Source organism: Dendrobates tinctorius, unplaced genomic scaffold (assembly GCF_039654945.1).
Source record: "Dendrobates tinctorius isolate UK_male_01 unplaced genomic scaffold, ASM3965494v1 ptg000069l, whole genome shotgun sequence".
In the NCBI taxonomy this organism is placed as follows: Eukaryota; Metazoa; Chordata; class Amphibia; order Anura; family Dendrobatidae; genus Dendrobates; species Dendrobates tinctorius.
The window spans coordinates 11,550,379-11,569,581 of NW_027361737.1; the positions used below are offsets into that span (position 1 = coordinate 11,550,379).

The 19,203-nt window shown below is 41.0% G+C and overlaps 1 protein-coding gene and 1 long non-coding RNA gene across 6 annotated transcripts in view; one reads left to right on the forward strand and one right to left on the reverse strand.

Annotated features, from left to right (window-relative positions):
- Positions 1-17,067, forward strand: part of SPSB4 (splA/ryanodine receptor domain and SOCS box containing 4) — a 194,406-nt gene extending 177,339 nt beyond the window's left edge. For all 5 annotated transcript variants that reach the window (XM_073581091.1, XM_073581088.1, XM_073581092.1 and 2 more), the window contains exon 3: positions 15,479-17,067. In XM_073581091.1, coding sequence (XP_073437192.1) covers positions 15,479-15,606 — 128 coding nt within the window. In that variant the 3' untranslated portion in view covers positions 15,607-17,067. The remainder of the gene's footprint in view (positions 1-15,478) is intronic.
- Positions 4,183-19,203, reverse strand: part of LOC141095209 (uncharacterized) — a 29,060-nt gene continuing 14,039 nt past the window's right edge. The window contains exons 2-3 of the long non-coding RNA XR_012233334.1: positions 7,659-7,762; positions 4,183-4,814 (exon numbers count right to left, since the gene is read on the reverse strand). This is a non-coding gene — a long non-coding RNA (uncharacterized lncRNA). The remainder of the gene's footprint in view (positions 4,815-7,658; positions 7,763-19,203) is intronic.

A 19,203-nucleotide genomic window follows, 5' to 3' on the forward strand; every position in this document is an offset into this window, starting at 1 on the left:
GATCTTTGCCAGGTCGGATCGTTATCGCTGGTGCGTCGCTATGTGTGAATGGGCCTTAAGGGTCCCGTCACACACAGCGATCTCGCTAGATCGAGATCGCTATGTGTCACGGGGATCAGCGACCCCTACTGGTTATCGCTGATTGTGCTCAAGCGGCCTGGGCCGTTTTTCGATCGCTGGTCTCCCGCTGCCCAGCACGCATCGCTGCGTGTGGCAGTGAGAGACCAGCGATCAGGGACGCTGGTTTCTAATGTAAACGTTGGGTATCCAGGAGCCGCGCGGCTCCTAGATACCCGATGTTTACCTTGGAAACCAGCGTGCACGGCGGTTTCCAAGGTAAACAGCGGGTATCCAGGAGCCGCAGCTCCTGGATACCCGACGTTTACATTAGAAACCAGCATCCAGCGTCGCTGGTCCTGATCGCTGGGGCTGTCTATGTGACAGCTCACCAGCGATCTGCATAACAATGTCCCAGCGATCCCATCATGTCGGATCATTGGTGGGATTGCTGGGACATCGTTATGTGTGATGGGGGCTTATAGTATAACTACAGCCCATCTATGCTACAAGGTCAGGTCATATTGTACAGGTGATTGGTGGCTTCGACAGGTCTAATGGATAGATAATGATAAGAAGGTTTAACCTGATTGCCCAGAGAAGTCTCATCCAATACTTTATCACATTGCATGAAATATATATGGTTGAAAAAAATTATTTTTATGCTGCTGATTTCTCAAAGGCTGACCTCTACATTGGCCATTTTCACACGCTATAATGAATGTAGCCTTCGCCCGGAACAATCCTCCTACAGCAATTTTGATAAAAGCTCAGAAGCTGCAAGAATAGGATTCATTGTGATTTATCTTTGATATGAACAGACAGCGAGAAGGGCTACTGTTGAAGACTTTATACAAAAGAGTGAGGCAAGGTCAAAGCCAATACAGCTTATTAAGAAATATCATACCGTGACAGGAAAGTGCAGAATCGCACTCAGCCTTGCAGATGGCAAGCAAAGTCCTAAATCTAGAAGATGAGTGGGAGCACACAAAATCATTTTAGGAGGCTCAATTGTATTTTATGGATCTGACATGTGACAGGTGATTATTAGATGGACACATACATAAACAATACCTTACCAGGCCAAAAAATGGGTGCAGTCTGTCTAAACCTCTTCCAAAAGTGGGCAGATTTTGGGTAGTCTGGGCTGATTTTGGGCAGACCTAGGTCAGGGCAAACCCTTCTACTAACAGTAACGTTGTTAGCTATGTAGATAGAAAATTATTCAGGGGTTCCTTAACAGTGGATGCCCTCCATGCTGACTGAAGGGAATACATTTACCATGCGGATTGATTTTCAATTACAGTGGCAGTGATTATAATTGAGAGTGATCGCTGCTTCCTACTCCACAAATATTACTAAATGTGATCAGAACTAATCAGAATGCACAGAATTGGCAGCGAGTAAACGCACCCTTAGGTTGCAGTCAAGCATCAAATGTTTTTTAAAATGTTTTGATCAGAGATCAAATGAAAAAAGAAAAAGTTATTTTCTATTAATTTCCATGACATTTTAAGGTAGCCAAAACCCATGAACTGCAAGTAGAACAAAAAAAAAAAAAAAAAAGCTGCAGATTTTGGAAGAAATGGGTTTATTTGGCTGGAATAAAACTCAGATCCTTCTATGTCTGTGATTGAAAACAATTTAACATTTACCAGTTAGATAATAAGATTAAGTGTTCACCCATCTCGGTTCACTCTATATAGTGAAGATGTGACTGTGCTGGAGATGGAAAGCTTTAGCCACACGAACTCTGCATGAAATATTAGAATGGTGTTTGAAAGCTAAGATTAATTTATTGTGTTCAATTATATAGCACTATCATATTCTGCATCACTTTTCATACATTATCATCACTGTCCCCATTAGGGCCAATAATCTAGATTTCCTATCAGTATGTCTTTGGAGTGTGAGCAGAAACCAGAGAACCCACGCAAACACGGGGAGAACATCCAAACTCCTTGCAGATGTCCTTGGTGGGATTTGAACCCAGGACTGCAGTGCTAACCACTGAGTCACCATATGATTCAAGTTAAGTCTATCAACGAGACAGACTAGCTATTGTCAATTTTAATATTATGAGGGAACCTCTGAAAAATGTTTTCAGCTTCCAGTAACCCCTACTTTATTTACTATATTAAAGTATCAATTTTATAATTATCGCCCAGCACTTTATTCTGAAACTTGATGACCACGTTGCCTACACCCAGTGTCCTAGCTGTAGGGGTGCAGAGGTCGCAGTCTTACGGACATTTACCCTGCATGATGAGCAGCGTTAAAATGACCCTTGGTAGTTGTTTAATAGATCATTTACAAAGGCTTCAGATGCACATTGAATGATCAGTAATACTGTAGATTATTCGGTGTCCGTAGACTGCCATGGTTCTCGGCAGCTTAGGTCCTGTTTACTTGGACAATGTGCTGCCGAGGATAATGATCTTTTGTGCAAACCAAAACATCTTTTCACCCAACAAACTAGCATTTACTAGTTCTTCGGGTGATCGGTGATTTTACGAAATATTTATTATTGTAAAACAAGCGTTCTTAGGAACACTCGTCCACCATAGTTGTGACGTGAAAAGCGCATCTTTCCTGGGGTCCTGGTGCCAAAGAAGATCCAAAAGCCTCTGTGTTTTATAAGGTAGTCAGGGGCTCGTTATAACTAAAACTGAAGCACGAAGCTAAGACTAGTTTGACATCTATTATTAGATGGACCAAACCGGTATGAAAAATCAGCATCATGTTAGTGTTTCATTTGCTTCATTCTCTATTTGATTAGTGCAGATCTACTGATCCTCTCTAAGATTACAGCACTCCCTTCTTCGTTATACAGTGCCTTTTCAGCGGCTCCGTACCCACTTGCCGGGTAGGTCTCAACAAGTGTCCAAAACCATAGTAAGTGCTATGAAAGGCAAGTGCACAATTTTCTATGCATTTCTATATCTTCCCCGTTGTGCACATGTGGTACATTGTTGTGTCTACAGCTGGTAGCACTTTAACGAGCTGGGATTCATTTGGATCATGGTTAGCCACACTTCTTGAGCCAGTTAGCATACAGATGTTCAGACCTTCCCTGTCAGCCCTTAGGCGGAAGGGTCTTACTAAATATTTCAATATGTTCTGCTTTTTATGACTTTATAACTTATTTGCAGCTATATTTATTAGATTGTAGCAGTTTCCACGTCCTAATTGCATTTGCTTTGTGTGCTATCTTTTTTTTACCATTTACCAATGCTGTTTATCCAGATGTGAGTGAATGGTGTTAAATGTAGAGTATGATTTACAGGACATAAACCGCATTACAGATCTCTGTCACCTAAAATTCAGAATAGTTTCAATGCTTTAAAGTACTTTTTACTTTGCTATCTGCTGTAAGGGTGACTAGAGTTGTAGGATCAGTTTTAAAGGGTAAACCCCCCAAGGTAAAAAATAAGAGATTGAAGCCTCCTGGAACAGTGCCTCTCCTCTTTAGTCCTGCGACTCCTTATGGTCTACTGGGATCAACATTTGTTAGTCACTGACTGCAGTGTTCACGAGCTGCCCTGCACCATGTTGATGCCAGCAGGTGCATTTTTCATTTCCCTGGGCCTATTAATAAGACAGTGGAGTGGACAACCCCTTTAGCATATCTAATGTAGTAAGGTATGAAGGGAGTACACTGTCTCTTCAGGTGCATTTACACCAAACAAGTGGAATGAGCGTTCCTGGGAGTGCTTGTTCCCAATAGTCTTGCCTAAAAGATTATTTTTCTCGGCAGCACGTTGTCCTTTGTAAACAGAACCAGTGCTGCCGAGAACAAAGGCAACCTATGCACACTGAATGATCTATTACTTGTGGTTCTAAAGGTACTGTCACACTTAGCGATGCACCAGTGATCCTGACCAGCGATACGACCCGGTCAGGATCGCTGGTGCATCGCTAAGTTGTCTCTAGTGAGCTGCCACACAGGCAGATCTCAATAGCGACATCGCTGGAGACGGGGGGTCGCTACTTACCTGTCACACTAGGCGATCCCACGTCCTCCCGCCCGGCTCCACACTCGTCACTCGTCTCTCCACAGGAAGCGCCGCAGGAAGCTGACGACGAGAAACGGTCCAGCCTGTTCTCGCGCGATCAGCGATAACCAGCGGGGGAGCGGGTCGTAGGTACGTATCACACACAGCGATATCGCTAGCAATATCGCTATAACGTCACAAGTTATAGCGATATTGCTAGAGATATCGCTTAGTGTGACAGGCCCTTAAGGCCATATTATCGTGCAGTCTGACTTTCCAACAGACTATTAAACGGCCGCTGATCGGCAATTATGTCCCGATTGTCAGTCGTGTAATGCTGTAGGCCATGCAATGTAAACAGACCCTTAGTTGTATCCTTCTGGACATCTCTCCGGTCAGTTGAGTGGGCAGAGAAAGGAGTCAATGTTCCTAAAGGTAAGGAAATCTTCCATAATCTTTAAGAAATCATTAGATATTGATGGCAGCGTATATTTCAACATAAGGTCATGGGCTGAAATGTGATGGAAGGCAGCGGGGATCCAATAGGTTGGATCCTATTTATCCCACCCTGCTGTTTCTGATGGGATAAGCACCACTTGAGAACTGTCACTTATCCCTGTTCCTACCATAGAAATACCATGTTATTTTAGTAAGTTTATGTTGCAGTCAGAGGGGATAGAAATAAGCCAACAGTTATCTTGTTTCCGCAGCTTTAAATTCCTGAAAACATATTTTACTTGTCATCTTTCTTGTCTTGAAGAACTAGAGAAGACAGCAAAAGAGAAACATTAATTCTAGCAAACCAGATAGTAATAGCATTTTTTCCTTATGTGTTATTCTTCTCTGAATGTAGATTATTTCCTTATTTTCTATTATTATCTAGCCAGAGCCTCTGTTAAGCACAGAGAGATATGGGTTATAGCAGCCATATGGACTATATAGTCAGAACCAGCGAATGAAATAGTAGTCTAGGAATATTAATTGACCTTATGGGAAATAGTTATGAGCATGCTCCATGACTTGTGCAGAAGTCACTGTGCAGAGAGGGGAATAAAGTGGCCATCACCTACTGTAAATAATGGATCCTATGATATCTGTGTAGAATTGTTACATTTGTCTATGGTAATAATCAGATTACTAGTAAAAAGTTATCTTTATGGAATAAAAGTATCAGCATATTATTAGGCTGGTCTATTTTTAAAAGATAATGATATGAAAAATTTAAAAACTCTTCAAATATCAGAAAAAAAATATTTTCTGATGTCACACTCCTTTAAAAAAAAACCTTTCTGCATTTTAGTAAATAATTTCATTCAGCCTTATATTTACAATGTTGGAGTATCCTGCCATGTGAAAAAAATGCTATCAACTTGCAGATATGGGGTTAATAGTATTTTGAAGCCGTGAAGCTGCCGCACTGAAAGTTCAGCTGTGATGGGCAAGTGATCTTTTTTTTCTCAGCAGATTCCCTCCGGCTTTCAGTCATAGAGGCACGAGTTCAGTCACCACTCAGTACACAATGTCTGTAACCACGCCCCTGCACTGACTGACAGCCGGCTCTGTACTCATGCACTGTTACATGCCTCTGTGACTGACCAGGGGGCTGCCTTGAGGAATAAAGTTAATTTCCAACCATCAGCCAGGCCTTCAGAACAGTATAAACCTGCTGAGTAACCCTGTATCTGCAGGATAACAGCTTTTTTCACGTGACAAGTTCTCTTTAAGTAAAAAGAAAACCGTCATCCAAATGCAAGAGAGTTTTTATTCTATTTTTTTTTTAATTTTTGTTAAATTCAACCTAACACCAGGTTGAAAGTGACCACTTTGTGCACTTATTTTATTCCCGTCGAGTATTCCATTTTTATTTATTTTTTTAAATCTGCCATATGATTAATTAAAGAGATTCATGGGCCTTTATATTTAGTGCTAATATTTATGGACTTTACCAAGGGAGCATTGCTCACAGCGTAAAAATGCAGAGCAGTTTAAAGACATGCCCCCAAAGAATCATACGTGCACTATCCCCATGGTAAAAACATGCAAATTAGCCCTAAATAAAAAAAGGCCCATCTCTGGAACCATGTGGCAGATTTATTTTAAAAAATGGATTATTCAAAGAAGCTGAAATAAAATAAGAGCAAAAAATGGACACTTCTGACCTGGTGACAGGTCCTCTTTAATTCACGCCATACTTACAGTCATAGTCAAAAGTGTTGGCACACCTGAAACCAGATAAAAAAGGGACAAGTTGATTTAATCTTCTCATTGTGTGTCTGTGTGTGCCACAATAAGAATGAAGAACAGAAAGAGAAGAAGAGAACAGTCTGAGGACGTGAGAACCAAAATTATTGAACAATATCAACAATCTCCAGAGATCTTAATATTCCTTTGTTCACTTGGCATAACATAATCAGGAAGATTACAACCCATGGCACTGTAACTAACCTCCCTGGATGTGGCAGAGAAGAATTCATGAAAGGTTGCAACACAGGATAGTGCAGACCAGATGGTGAATAAGCAGCCCGAAATCAAGTTCCAAAGAAATTCAAGCTGTCCTGTAAGCTCAAGGTGCATCAGTGTCAGTGTGAAATATCCGTTGACATTTGAATGAGATGAAACGCTATTGCAGGAGACCCAGGAGGACCCCACTGTTGACACAAAGACATAAAAAAGCTAGATTGCTGTTTGACAAAATGTACGTGAATAAAAAAAAACCTTCTAGGAAAGCGTTTTATGGACATATGGGTCCAGGATAAAGCTTTTTGGTAAAGCACATCATTCTAGTGTTTACTGAAAAAAAAGAATTAAAAAAGAACACAGTACCTACAGTGAAATATGGTGGAGGTTCAAAGATGTTTTGGGGTAGCTTTGCTGCCTCTATCAGTGGGTATCTTCACCATGGGCAAGAGATCATGAACTCTGAAGATCATCAAAGTATTCTTGGTCACAATGTAGTGTCCATTATCAGAAAGCTGGTTTTGCTTCCTAGGTCATGGGTCTTCCAGCAGGACAATGACCGCAAACATACTTCAAGAAGTACCCAGAAATGGATGGAAACAAAGCATTGGAGAGTTCTGAAGTGGTCCTCAACTAGTCCAGATCTAAATCCCATTGAACACCTGTAGAGAAATCTTTAAATTGCTGTTTGCAAAAGAAGAGTTGTCCAAATTTCCAGCTGAGAGGTATAATAAGCATGTTGATGGTTATAGGAAGCGATTAATTGTAGTTATTTATTCCAAAGGATGTGCCAACAATTTTGTCCTGCCCATTTTGGAGATTTTGTGTGAAATTATGTCCAATTTGCTTTTTTTTCTCTCAGATTTTTGCATTATTCCAATATACACAAAGGAAATAAACATCTGTGTAACAACACGTGTATGCCAACACATTCAGCCATGACTGTATTTGTACTGCGCCGTATGTAGATATGAATAAAAGTATTAATAGCTGTAGTCTGGTAGGTCTCAATATTGCATTACAGTCTTTTAAAGAAGTGACCTGGTTAAAGGCAGGAAATGTACCACACAGAGAAGCAAAATATATGACTTAATATGATAATCTACCTTACACAGCCGCAGCACCTAGAACTATTTCCCAGACCCATACCTTTAGTCTGCTGGAACACAAGCTGCCGTCACTGCAGTTTCCACTCCTGTCGTGACCCAGAGATTGTTTAGTCTGCTGAGGATCTGAGCCATCCACGGGGAGCACTGAAGATAAATGAACACAGCGCTGTGAGCTGCCGAGGGGACAAGATGTTATTTTAATGTTCAATGTATAGGCTGAGAATACAGGCCATGTCATCAGCGCCTACGTAAACTGTTTCATGGCTCTCCCTAAATCATTACTGCCACCGATGATGTAAGGAAAGTTTTGCCAAATGAGAATATTAAAAAAAAAGGCCGTGAAATTGCAGGCGTTTATCATGCATTACCGCAATGGGAGACATTACTGCAGCTGTGTGTCATGCTTCTGCATTTACCTCGATGAGAACGCAGGCTTTTGTTGTGTAATGTGACTGCTATGCGATCTCATTAATGACTGTGTCATACTTTCTTGACATTAATGAATGAAACCCACGTTGTATCATAAGCCAAGCAGTGAACGGTCCCAGCTTTAATGTACGTGTATACCATTTCTTACGATCATGTCATTATGTTATTGCTACATTTTCAAATACTACATAACATAGTTAATGTCATTCTATTCAGGAATACTGAGCATTTTAAAAGACTTCATAAGGCTGTGTGCCCACAATGCGTTTTGTTAAGCGTTTCTGCAGCGTTTGTGCTGGATCAGACGCTGCAGAAACGCTTAAAAGATGCATCAAATTAATTAGCATGCGTTTTTGGCTTTTTGTGCCAATGCATGAGTTTTTAACCGCTCAGGAATCGCTTAACGGCTAAAAACGCAGCATGCTCATTAATTCCCGCATTGCTCAGCGTTTTTAGCCATCCCCAATGATCCCAGAAATCGCGTGTCAAAAGAGCGTCAAAAACGCGTCAAGAAACGTGCGGTAAAATACGCGCGTTTTCTGGGAAAGGGGATCCTTTTCCTGAGCTTTTAAAAACGCTAGCGTGGGCACATAGCCTTAAAAGGAATCTGTCAGTAAGGTCAACCATCCTAAACTGTCTATATGGGCATGTAGGTCATAGGAAGCTGAATAAAATGATACCTCGATATCTGCAATCAGATGTCTTATTCCAGAGAAATCCACATTATTTTTAATATGTAAACTTGCTTTTAAGATATATGGGCGTGCATAGATCTCCCTGACAACCTGCCTCCAGAGTTTGTTTTAAATGAAAAAGGCCGTTAGCACTGTGACAGTCTGCTCTTCTCATCTATATGTCTCACACTGGTAATGCATCCTGTTATGATGAGTCACCGAAGGAGGAAAAAACAAAATACCAGCTAAGTCCAGAAAAACCAGAGAGGTTGGCAGCTATCGGATTGCAGACCCCTGAACCTATCCACAACAACTAGCAGTAGCCGTGGGGGGTTCCTACGGTGCCCTAGACCCCTCGATCACAGCGGGAGAACTATATAGCCTAAAGACAGAAAGGGGAAAAACTAAACTGCCCCAGAGCAGACCCCAAAGCAATAGGCAGCCCCCAACATATAATGACGGTGAAGCAAGATGAAAACACTAACACAGATAGAAAGATAGGTTGAGCAAATGATGGGGCCCAAGCTAACTACATAGGACAGGATAGGAAAGCTGCTGTCTGCCATCCGCAAAAACCCTATCAAAATGAGCCAATCGACTGATAGGAAAAACAGGCCCTGAAGTCGCTAGGCTTCAAAAGACTATATCAGCACTCAGGTATATTCTGAAGACAGAGCAAAATATCAACAGATCAAAAACAAAAATGGAGTTCAGCTCACCCCCGGCCGGGGATGGCAGAACTCCCAAAAAACAAGGCAAAAACAAAACTGAAGAGTGCAAAGAAGAGCAGAAAACTTACCTTTGAGATGCAGGAATCAGACTGGTCTCCAAGAATCCAGCAGGAAAATCACCAGCCAGGAAGAAGGGCGTCGGCAGCCTTATATCCAGTCCTCAATTCCAGCCACCTAGTCATCATCTAGCTGCCCATGTGTTTGGTAATCAGCCTCACTACCTTCCTTCACCAGAGGAGGGAGTTCATCAGACCTCAATGGTGAAGGGAAAAATGAACTCACAACAGCATCCTTTCATTTAAAATAAGCTCTGGAGACAGATTCTCAAGGGGATCGTGTCCAGCCTATAGATTTTAATATCTCATTTACATATTAAAAAATATGGATTACTCTGATATAAGGCATCTGATTATAGATCTCAATGTATCAGTTTACTTATGGGCCGGTCACAGATCTCTTCAAGAATCTGCCTCCAGAGATTATTTGAGATGAAAGTGGCAGTAGCAGTGTGAGACATTTAGTAGAGCAGATTGTCAGTCATAATATGTCTCACACTGTTGACGGCCTCTTTCATTTAAAATAAGCTCTGGAGGCAGATTTTCAGGGAGATCTACAGTATGTCAGACCCATAATCATGAACAGCTTATTTACATATTAGGAAACAATGTTGACTTCTCTTGAATAAGACATCAGATCACAGATGCTCATATAGACAGCTCAACATGGTTGATCCAAACGAGAGCTTCTCTTTAAGGGGGCTGGCTGACTGCTCATTTCAGTAGCTAACCATGCCCCTTCTCTATAATGGCTGATGCATATACAGAAAAGAGGTCTGGGTTACCTACTGAAATAAATAGTTGGACAGCCTCCTTCACAAGCATCACTTGTCTTCTATCAACAGGGCAAACTGTCCTGTGTAAAGGTGAACCCTGAAATAAAGTTGTCTTGAACCACAACTGATGGTGGGAGCATTGGTGAAGTTTTATTAACAGAAGGGCAATAGGAAGTTATACAGATTTCAATCAAGAATACGTCATGTGTGCATCAAGAACCTCAGTATAGAGACAAGTTTAGTGCCGATTCTGGGTGTCTTAGTTCCCATTTGAGATGCATGAGATATTTTGACTCCAATTCTCTTTAATTTTATGGTTGTTCATTTTTAAGGGGTCTATATGCCTTTAGTTGCTTGAAGAAACAAAGTAGTATTAACTGAGCATAGCAAGATCATGTCAGGCACAGATGGTAACAACTCAGTTTACAGATTAATAAATGCTTAGAGAAAATGAAAGAAATCTGCAACTAAGGAAGGAAAAAAGGTCCTGAGATATCTAAGTACCTTCCACCATTCACACTACACTGATCAATGTCTCCGAACTGCAAACCATCAGGAGATTTCACATAATACGTACACAGCTAATAAAGATTGTCAGAGAATTGCTGAGTATCATGAGTGTATGGCATCCCACATATTATATCCTAAGAAATACAAGACCTGTGAGAAATATGGACAGTCCTTTGTTCCCTCAGTCTAACGGCCCATAAAATGGAGAAGAGATTTTTAATTTCAAGTGTAGAATTGGAAGTCAGTGGCCAATAGCCATGGCAAAATATACAACCGTGCTGGGGAGATTCTGTAAATTGACTCCAATTCATTTTATTTTCTGTGAAGGCGCGCATCGTGATTCAACCTCAAAGCACAGGAGCCATCTGCTGTGAAGTTTGCCATTCCATGGAGGTTAGGCTTAGTCTGTGAGGGTTGTTGTATTGGATGGAGATAGCATAACTTAGGCTAGTTTCACATTAGCGTTTACGGACGCAACGTCGGGTTGCGCACGGCCGCCGCTAAGCCCTGCCCCCATGCTGCGCCTCCGCCGGTAGCTCCGCCTGCGGATGCATGACGCTGCATGCGTCCTGTGTCCCCTATCTTTAGCACTGGGGACGCAGGCCGTGCGCAGTATGCGTTTGGCGGCGCATGCGTCCTTTTGACGCTGCGCCAACCAGCGCCAATTTGGTGCGCTCGGCGCTGCATCAAAAGGACGCATGCACCGCCAAACGCATACTGCGCACGGCCTGCGTCCCCAGTGCTAAAGATAGGGGACGCAGGACGCATGCAGCATCATGCGTCCGTAGGCGGAGCTACCAGCGGAGGCGCAGCAGGGGGCAGGGCTTAGCGGCGGCCGTGCGCAGCCCGACGCTGCGGCCATAAACGCTAATGTGAAACTAGAAGATTAATTGTTGATAATCACTTGTTGTAGATCAATGGACTGGTCTTTTGATGACAAGATCAAGTAGCTATTTGTAGTTCTTAACATAAAAGTACGGTAATCATGCTCCACAATGCACAGATGTCATTGACAATTTTCCAAGTATCCAAATGACTACACTAGGCAACAGCAGTAAAACCATGGCAGACCTGCTTTCCACAGATATCAGCCTACAGTTGGAGTAAAGTAGTGTAAATGAGGCATTTTGGCCTTCTGAAACACCTAATTTGTGTTTCTAGCTTTGTGTAAGATACTATAGAGTCGTCTTTGTGTTGTACTTAGTTACATCTAGTTATGCTTTGATCACTAAGCATTGATCCCTGGAGCTGAAGAGCAGAAGCTGTGTTTATTTACTATGTCATATCCCTACTGCATTGTAGAAAGGCACAGCGTGCACCTGGGTCTCTGTAGTATATGTGCATGTAGTGCACTGAAATGTATCGCTCTAATGATGGGCTCAAAGGGATTGTTCATCTTCATATAAAAAAAAATGGGGTCAATATTGGGAATGTTTTAAACAAAATACAAAAAAAAAACATTACCTGCAAAAGCCCCTGATGCCCCAGCATTTTTTTTTCCTAGGGATATAAAGCATTGATGTCCTAATTAGAGTTGAGCACATTTTTCAAAATTTGGTTCCAATTATGATCGGCGACGAATATTGTATTTGTAATATTCGCCGAACACAGCCAAACATCATTGGAGTCAATGGGAGTAGAAATGAAAGAATATGTTCAGAATTGATCGTCAAACATAAAGTCATCACGAATAGGGTTCCAGTATTTTATTTTTTTTTATTTTACTCATTTATATAGCGCCATTAATTCCACAGCGCTTTACAGACAGGACCCCAGCGCTGCAAGGCTGCAGTGCTAGCCACTGAGCCACTGTGCTGCCCATATATGACACGAATATGGCAAATTCAGATTCGCCAACCAATTCCGAACATATTCGCTCAACTCTATTCCTAACTACTATAAGTGACCACTGCAATCACTGGGTTCAGAAGTGATAACACAGTAGATGGCAAGAGTTCACGGCAACCTGTGATTGACTGCAGCAGTCTAGTGTAGTAGAAGGAGTATTGCTTACTTTGCTATATTAAAGTGTGAGTTCTTGTCTCTATGTAGCAGCAGCTGAGAAGCAACAGCAGCATGGAACATAATATACAGCACTACTGAGCAATGTAGCTGTGAATACATCTTTGAATTGAGATAAAACTCATTAGCAAGTACCAGCACCATCTCTTCCCACCTTTCTCTCCATAGACTTCACTCAGCAGTATGCAATATTATCCAACAGTGACTTTGCAGATTTTGTCTTGAGCAAAGTGGATTAGAACTGTTTTCTGAGTGAATGACAAACATGGGAGAGGAGAACAGAACATTAATAGAGTTTTCTGATACAAAATAAATTAGAAAGTATATTTGCTTGTGCTATTGATTTTTACAAAGTTTGTGGAAACCACAGTGGCTAGTTATAGTGTTACTTTCCTATGGCCTCATTGTTATGAAAATGGACAAACCCTTTAAGAAAATACACATTGAGCCCTTCATTGTACACTGCGGCTGCATTTAGTCAGCCTTTTATGTAAAAACTAAAATCTATGAAATGATTTTAAACTTGTTGGCAACGCTAGGTATAAAAATGCAAAAAAAAAAAAGTTTCAACACATTTATACTTTGTATCCTGATGAGCTTTATAGTTTACACAGAAAACAGCGATCGTCAAAACTGAACTCATCTTCAGTCTCCTGGCAATAATGAATAATGGATATTTTAACCCTGTGGGGCAGCAGAACAGTTAACAAAGACAATTTGTAAATCATATTACTCATTCCACACTCAATTATAAAGTCACTTATAAAGTTAACAAATGCCCAAAACATCCCAGACCTGATAATTCATAATTGTCTGCATGAGATGAGTGCAGACTGTTGTCTCCATCAATTTGCACATAGCTTCTTCTCATAGTAGACCTTGGCGAAGGTTTGAGCTCCACACAGTGTGTTACTGTACGAATCTGCATGACTAGTATTTTCATAGCCTATAAGGAAACCTATGGTTTCCTGTGGAAAGTAGAAATTCCACACCGCACTGCGTTGTCTGCAGCCCAACACACAAAAGCCTTAAGGAGCCGATTCCAAATCCCTTGAAGCTTTTGCCACACTCGCTTGGCAGTGATTCTTAGAACGTTATTAGAGGTTTGGGGATTTGACCTTTGCATGGCATCCTAGACTGGCACATCTCCTAATAAAACATGAAATGTAGAACTGAAGCTGGCGGAGGTCGGAGGTGCAACGGAATTAAAGGGGACAAGCAGATAGCGCTATATGTATGTCATGTATATTTCACAGAATGCATTCTCCAAGCAAGTTGTGTTATACCGGGGTCATACTGCTCGGGCAACTAATGACAAGCTGATAAGAGGAGTATCAATCCAGGGACCCTCTGAGATATTAGAAACCCTAGACAGCACCCATTGAAATGAGATGGGGTGAGATGCGCCAAGGAGGATTGATTTTGATAATACTATAGTATTAGAGACTTGCAATGTATATTTCTGTGGAATCCCAAAGGAGGAAATTTACATTAAAAGGGTTATTCATATTTTATTAATACAGTAAAAGCAAAGCTATTGTCAGATTATGCAACACAAACCTCATAAATGAATGTATAGCTCTCTTAGACCTTATTTTATACTTACTTTAAAAATCTGTGTCAGAATAGCTATGTACTTTCCACTCAATCTTTGCCCACCTAGCCTGAATGACAGTTCCACAGAGTTCCTCCTTCCTGATGCTGCTCAGTACAAGCTGCAGATGTCAGTCACACTAGGTGGGCGGATACTGAATAAACTTGGATTTCTTGAGCTTTCTCACTCTTCAGCCAGACTCTAGAATGCTCATTTTAATATCAGGTGTATAATATACACAGCTTATAACACACGATTCAATATTCACAATAGGCGATGTCACAGCTGACCCTATTGAGCCTCCTTTCAAAATGACCTATGCACATACTCATTAGATGCTTTAATGAGAAAGATAGGGTCTGAGTTTCTTCATTGTGGCTAATGTACATATGTTGTTTCCTGAAAATATAGGAGGCTAGAGTTTAACATGCACCATTCACAATATGTGCTGTCACAGCTGACCCTGTTGCCCTTCCCTTCACAATGACCTTTGCACACTCTCATTAGATGATTCAATGCAAAAGATAGGGTCTGAGTTTGTTCATTGTGGCTAATGTACGTGTTGTTTCCTGAACAACAGGGACGGGAAGCTAGGGTTTGAAAAATATAATTCACAATACGTGATGTCACAGCTGACTCTGTTGCTCTTCCCTTCACAATGACCTTTGTACACTCTCATTAGATGATTCCATACAAAAGATAGGGTCTGAATTTGTTAATCATGGTTAATGTACATGTGTTGTTTCCTGAAAGCATGGAAACTAGAGTTTAAAAAACTCCCTAGGGCCAAAAATTGCAAAGTTACTAATTTGACTTTTTAATAAAGATCACAGTGTGTAAAATAGAAGAAAAGCATTGGCAAAAGTTAAATATATACTGTATATTTAACTAAAAACCCCGATTTGATTGATGATACCACTAATAAAGGGAAGCTATCATATTTGGTGACATTCTTATAAGGGTAAACATTATGCCGATCCCTTTTTTTTTTTTGCTTCATAATATTTTGTCACTGTGAATTCTGATAATACAATAAAATAGTAATTTATTTGTTTTGTTTTATTTCAGCGGAGCCGTTGCCTTTGATGGACTTGTGCCGGAGATCAGTTCGGTTTGCTATCGGCAGAGAACGTTTGCACCAAATCGAATCTTTACCTTTGCCTCAGGCATTAAAGAACTATTTACAATATCAGTGACATCATCACTGTGCCTCTAAGCCTCAGCCGGACAACAACACAGGAGAACCAAGAGAAGACTCAATGCAGCACGGCAGATATTGTTTACATGGAAGCAAAATTCCTTTACGATGGATATTTACACATTATTTAATTATATATATATATATATATATATATATATATATATATGTGTTCTTTTTTTTGTTGCTGGATGCAGTGCCACAGAGCATTAATGGACTACTGGAAAAATCTTGTTTGCTATTCCATCCAGTACTGTCTTTTCGAAAGGATTCCCAAATTCTGTCCAGCCATTTCCTTTTAATATAGCCTATATAAAGGTTTAGCAGATGTCGAAAAATCATAACATTTTGCACATCTTAAAGGCACATGTATCAATGCCATTTCAAGGGTGCAAGGGCTGCCTGGCAAATGCATATCAGTGTGGCAACATTCATGTTTCGCTCGTAGAGAGCTTGCACCATGCAGCTAATAATCCCTGAACACTCAAGAGTTATATCGCAACCAGAAATCTCGCCTCTGTTCAAGTGAGGATATCTGTAATCCAGATGTCCATATATACCATAGATTTAGTCCCCGTTGATGGTATTGGACTTATGGAGAGGTGAGGTCACAGTCAGGTGGTCATCCTTACCGATAGATTACGTGAATTTTAAAGGCTCCCATCCCCTGCTTTACAGATGGGAGAAAACATGTAAACAAAGTAGATAAGATGCCCAAGGGTCATGCTCCCCTAATAATCTTAGAATGGCAAGTTTCTGAGGGAAGGAATCATTAGGTGTTCCTGTATCAGTAGACAGAATGTAGTAGAATCGGCCATCACCGGAATTGAGGTCTATTAAGAATTTTACAATGATGCACCATCTCCTGTAAAATTTTACCCAAATGTTTTTGTCAGTAGAACTAATAAAAAACACAACTACTTATTTTTTGACACCTAAATATGAAATTTAATCTGGCATGTGTCTACATATTGTCTACAATTATCATGTGGTTTACGAAACCATAGTTGGGAGCATTCCAGGTGTATTTTTTTGAAAAAGACAATAAAAACCCGAATCATTTGTCAGTCTTTAGGTACTCGGTAATCAGACTACGACCCCTTGATGATGTCAGCTATGTGTCACAAATGAGCCCACAGTGACATTGTGAGGAGCATCACTGTCATTGAACCGAATATAAATTCTACTCTTAGACCGACTCTAATTTAGTTTTTCAAAATGTTTTGATGAAATCACTTGTATCTCCAGTAGCCATGTTATTGAGATATTTCATAGTTTCTAATTTCTCTTCTCAGACTGTGGCTATTGTTGGAACCCACCAAGTGATTCCACATCTGTATGAATGCATAACTTTTTGGTTTGTCATTTTGGGAATTGTCTGGATATGGGCAGTGATGCTTGACGTTTTTGAAGGGTTTGCTGAAAAAAAATAATAAAAAAAGAGAACTGCTTCCAATTATTTTCTTTGCTTTATTTTTAGTAAATTGTTTTCTAGATATGTTTTCTTGATACAGTATATCAAGAGACAGAGTCGTGACATCTCCTGGATGGGCCATCAACTGCATTTATCAGTCTTTATTGTTGAAAAAAAGCATTTCATATTCCTCGAAAAAAAGTCGTTTACACAACTGTAAAAAAAAAAAAATGTAGAAGTGCTCACCTATTATTAACGAAAATCAATGACTATGTCAATATTGCGTTATGAGCACAGCACTTCTGACTTCAGCGCTGTATCAGATTGGCCTTGAGCTGAAGACCAGAGTATTGGTTGTCAACTCTATTTGAAAGATTGTTTAGCAGTCTATCCCCAGCAACCAGAGCTATATCAAATAATTTGAGAGTTAAGGTACTGTCACACTTAGCGATGTACCAGCGATATGACGCGGTCAGGATCGCTGGTACATCGCTAAGTGGTCGCTAGTGAGCTGCCACACAGGCAGATCTCACCAGCGACATCGCTGGGGATGGGGATCGCTACTTACCTGTCACACCAGGCGATCCTGCGTCCTCCCGCACGGCTCCACGCGTCGCTCGTCCTCACAGCAGGAAGTGCCGCAGGAAGCAGACGAGAAACAGTCCTGAACGTTCTCGCGCGATCAGCGATAACCAACGGGGGAGCCGGTCGTAGGTAAGTATCACACACAGAGATATCGCTAGCAATATTGCTGCTACATCACTAGTTATAGCGATATGTCTTAATGTGACATACGCTTTAAATTACAACTGAGTAATCAGCGTCACTCTGACAGCTAAAAAAGCAGACTCTGGGAGATCACTTTAAACTGCTGCTGAATTAATGCGGTTCCAATGATGACCTTTAGAAAAGCATAAAAATGCTCAGATGGACAATGGAATGACTTTAATTATAAATATAGTTATTCCATTGCCCATCTGACCCTTTTTATATTTTTCTAAAAATCATCTTTGGTGGAGAACTTCTTTAAATCAGCAGTAATTTAAAGTGAGCTTCCAGAATCTGCTATTTTAAGGTTTATTCACCACATTGTTATCATCATTGGATTAGTTTCTGTACTTTATGATCACTCTGCCTGTTCTGCAATAGAAATCAGTTCTCCATTCTTATTGCTGAACCTCTGATAGACCTGGCACCAGCAAACCAGAAGAGACAGAGGGAGAGGAGAGCAACAGCCTGAACCAACGATAAGATGGGAGGCGTATCTCAGACACCCTGTGGACATTGTAGATCAGTGTTTCTCAAGCACAAGTTCTCATGGACTCCCAACAGATTATGTTTTCAAGATTTTCATAGTATTGTACAGGTGAGAGAACCTGTGACAATTTCTGATCCCTTGATAGTATTTCACAGGTGATAGAATTAACGAAATCCTGACAACATTCTGTAACACTGAGTCACCTTTCACGGACAAGCCATGAGTCAGGGTAGTCAAGGAGTCCAAAGTCAAGTGCCAGGAGGATGTGTCATAAATAGAGGGAAGAGACAAGGGCGTACTCAGGTAACGGACCAAGGTCAGAATCCCATGAGGATAACAGACTGCAAAAGGGCTAAGCAAAACAGATGATCAGAACAAGGTCCATGGCGAGGAAACAAAAAGATCCTCAAGCCAAGCACAAGGCACAGAGGGAAAAAACACAGATAACTGAATCAATGTCTGGCAGAGATCTGGGACTGACAGCCCTGCTAAGTAGATGGACAATTACCTGGGACAGATGAAGGCAGCCCAGCACCTCCCAATCTCAGATTGAATAGCCAAGCTGTCAATCAAATCAACAACTTAGCGTGCCCCAGTACCAAACTGGACGATTGAGCTGTCAAACAAAGTACAGACAGCTTGAGCATGCCCCTGCACAAGATTGGACAGCTGAGCTGTCAGTAGTTGCATCCCAGACACAATGATGGGTGGAATCGTAACACATGATCTGTTGGGGAGCCGTGAGGAAAGGAATTTTGGAAACACCGACGTATATAAACTGTCCACTATCAGTGCCCTTAGCTAGTGATCCAAGCAAAAAAAAAAAAAAGAGAAAAATAAACAGCAGATAATTATACCATGCTGGATCTGACTTAAGTAGAATTTTTACAGAGTACACTGTATATCTTTGTACCGTGTTAGCC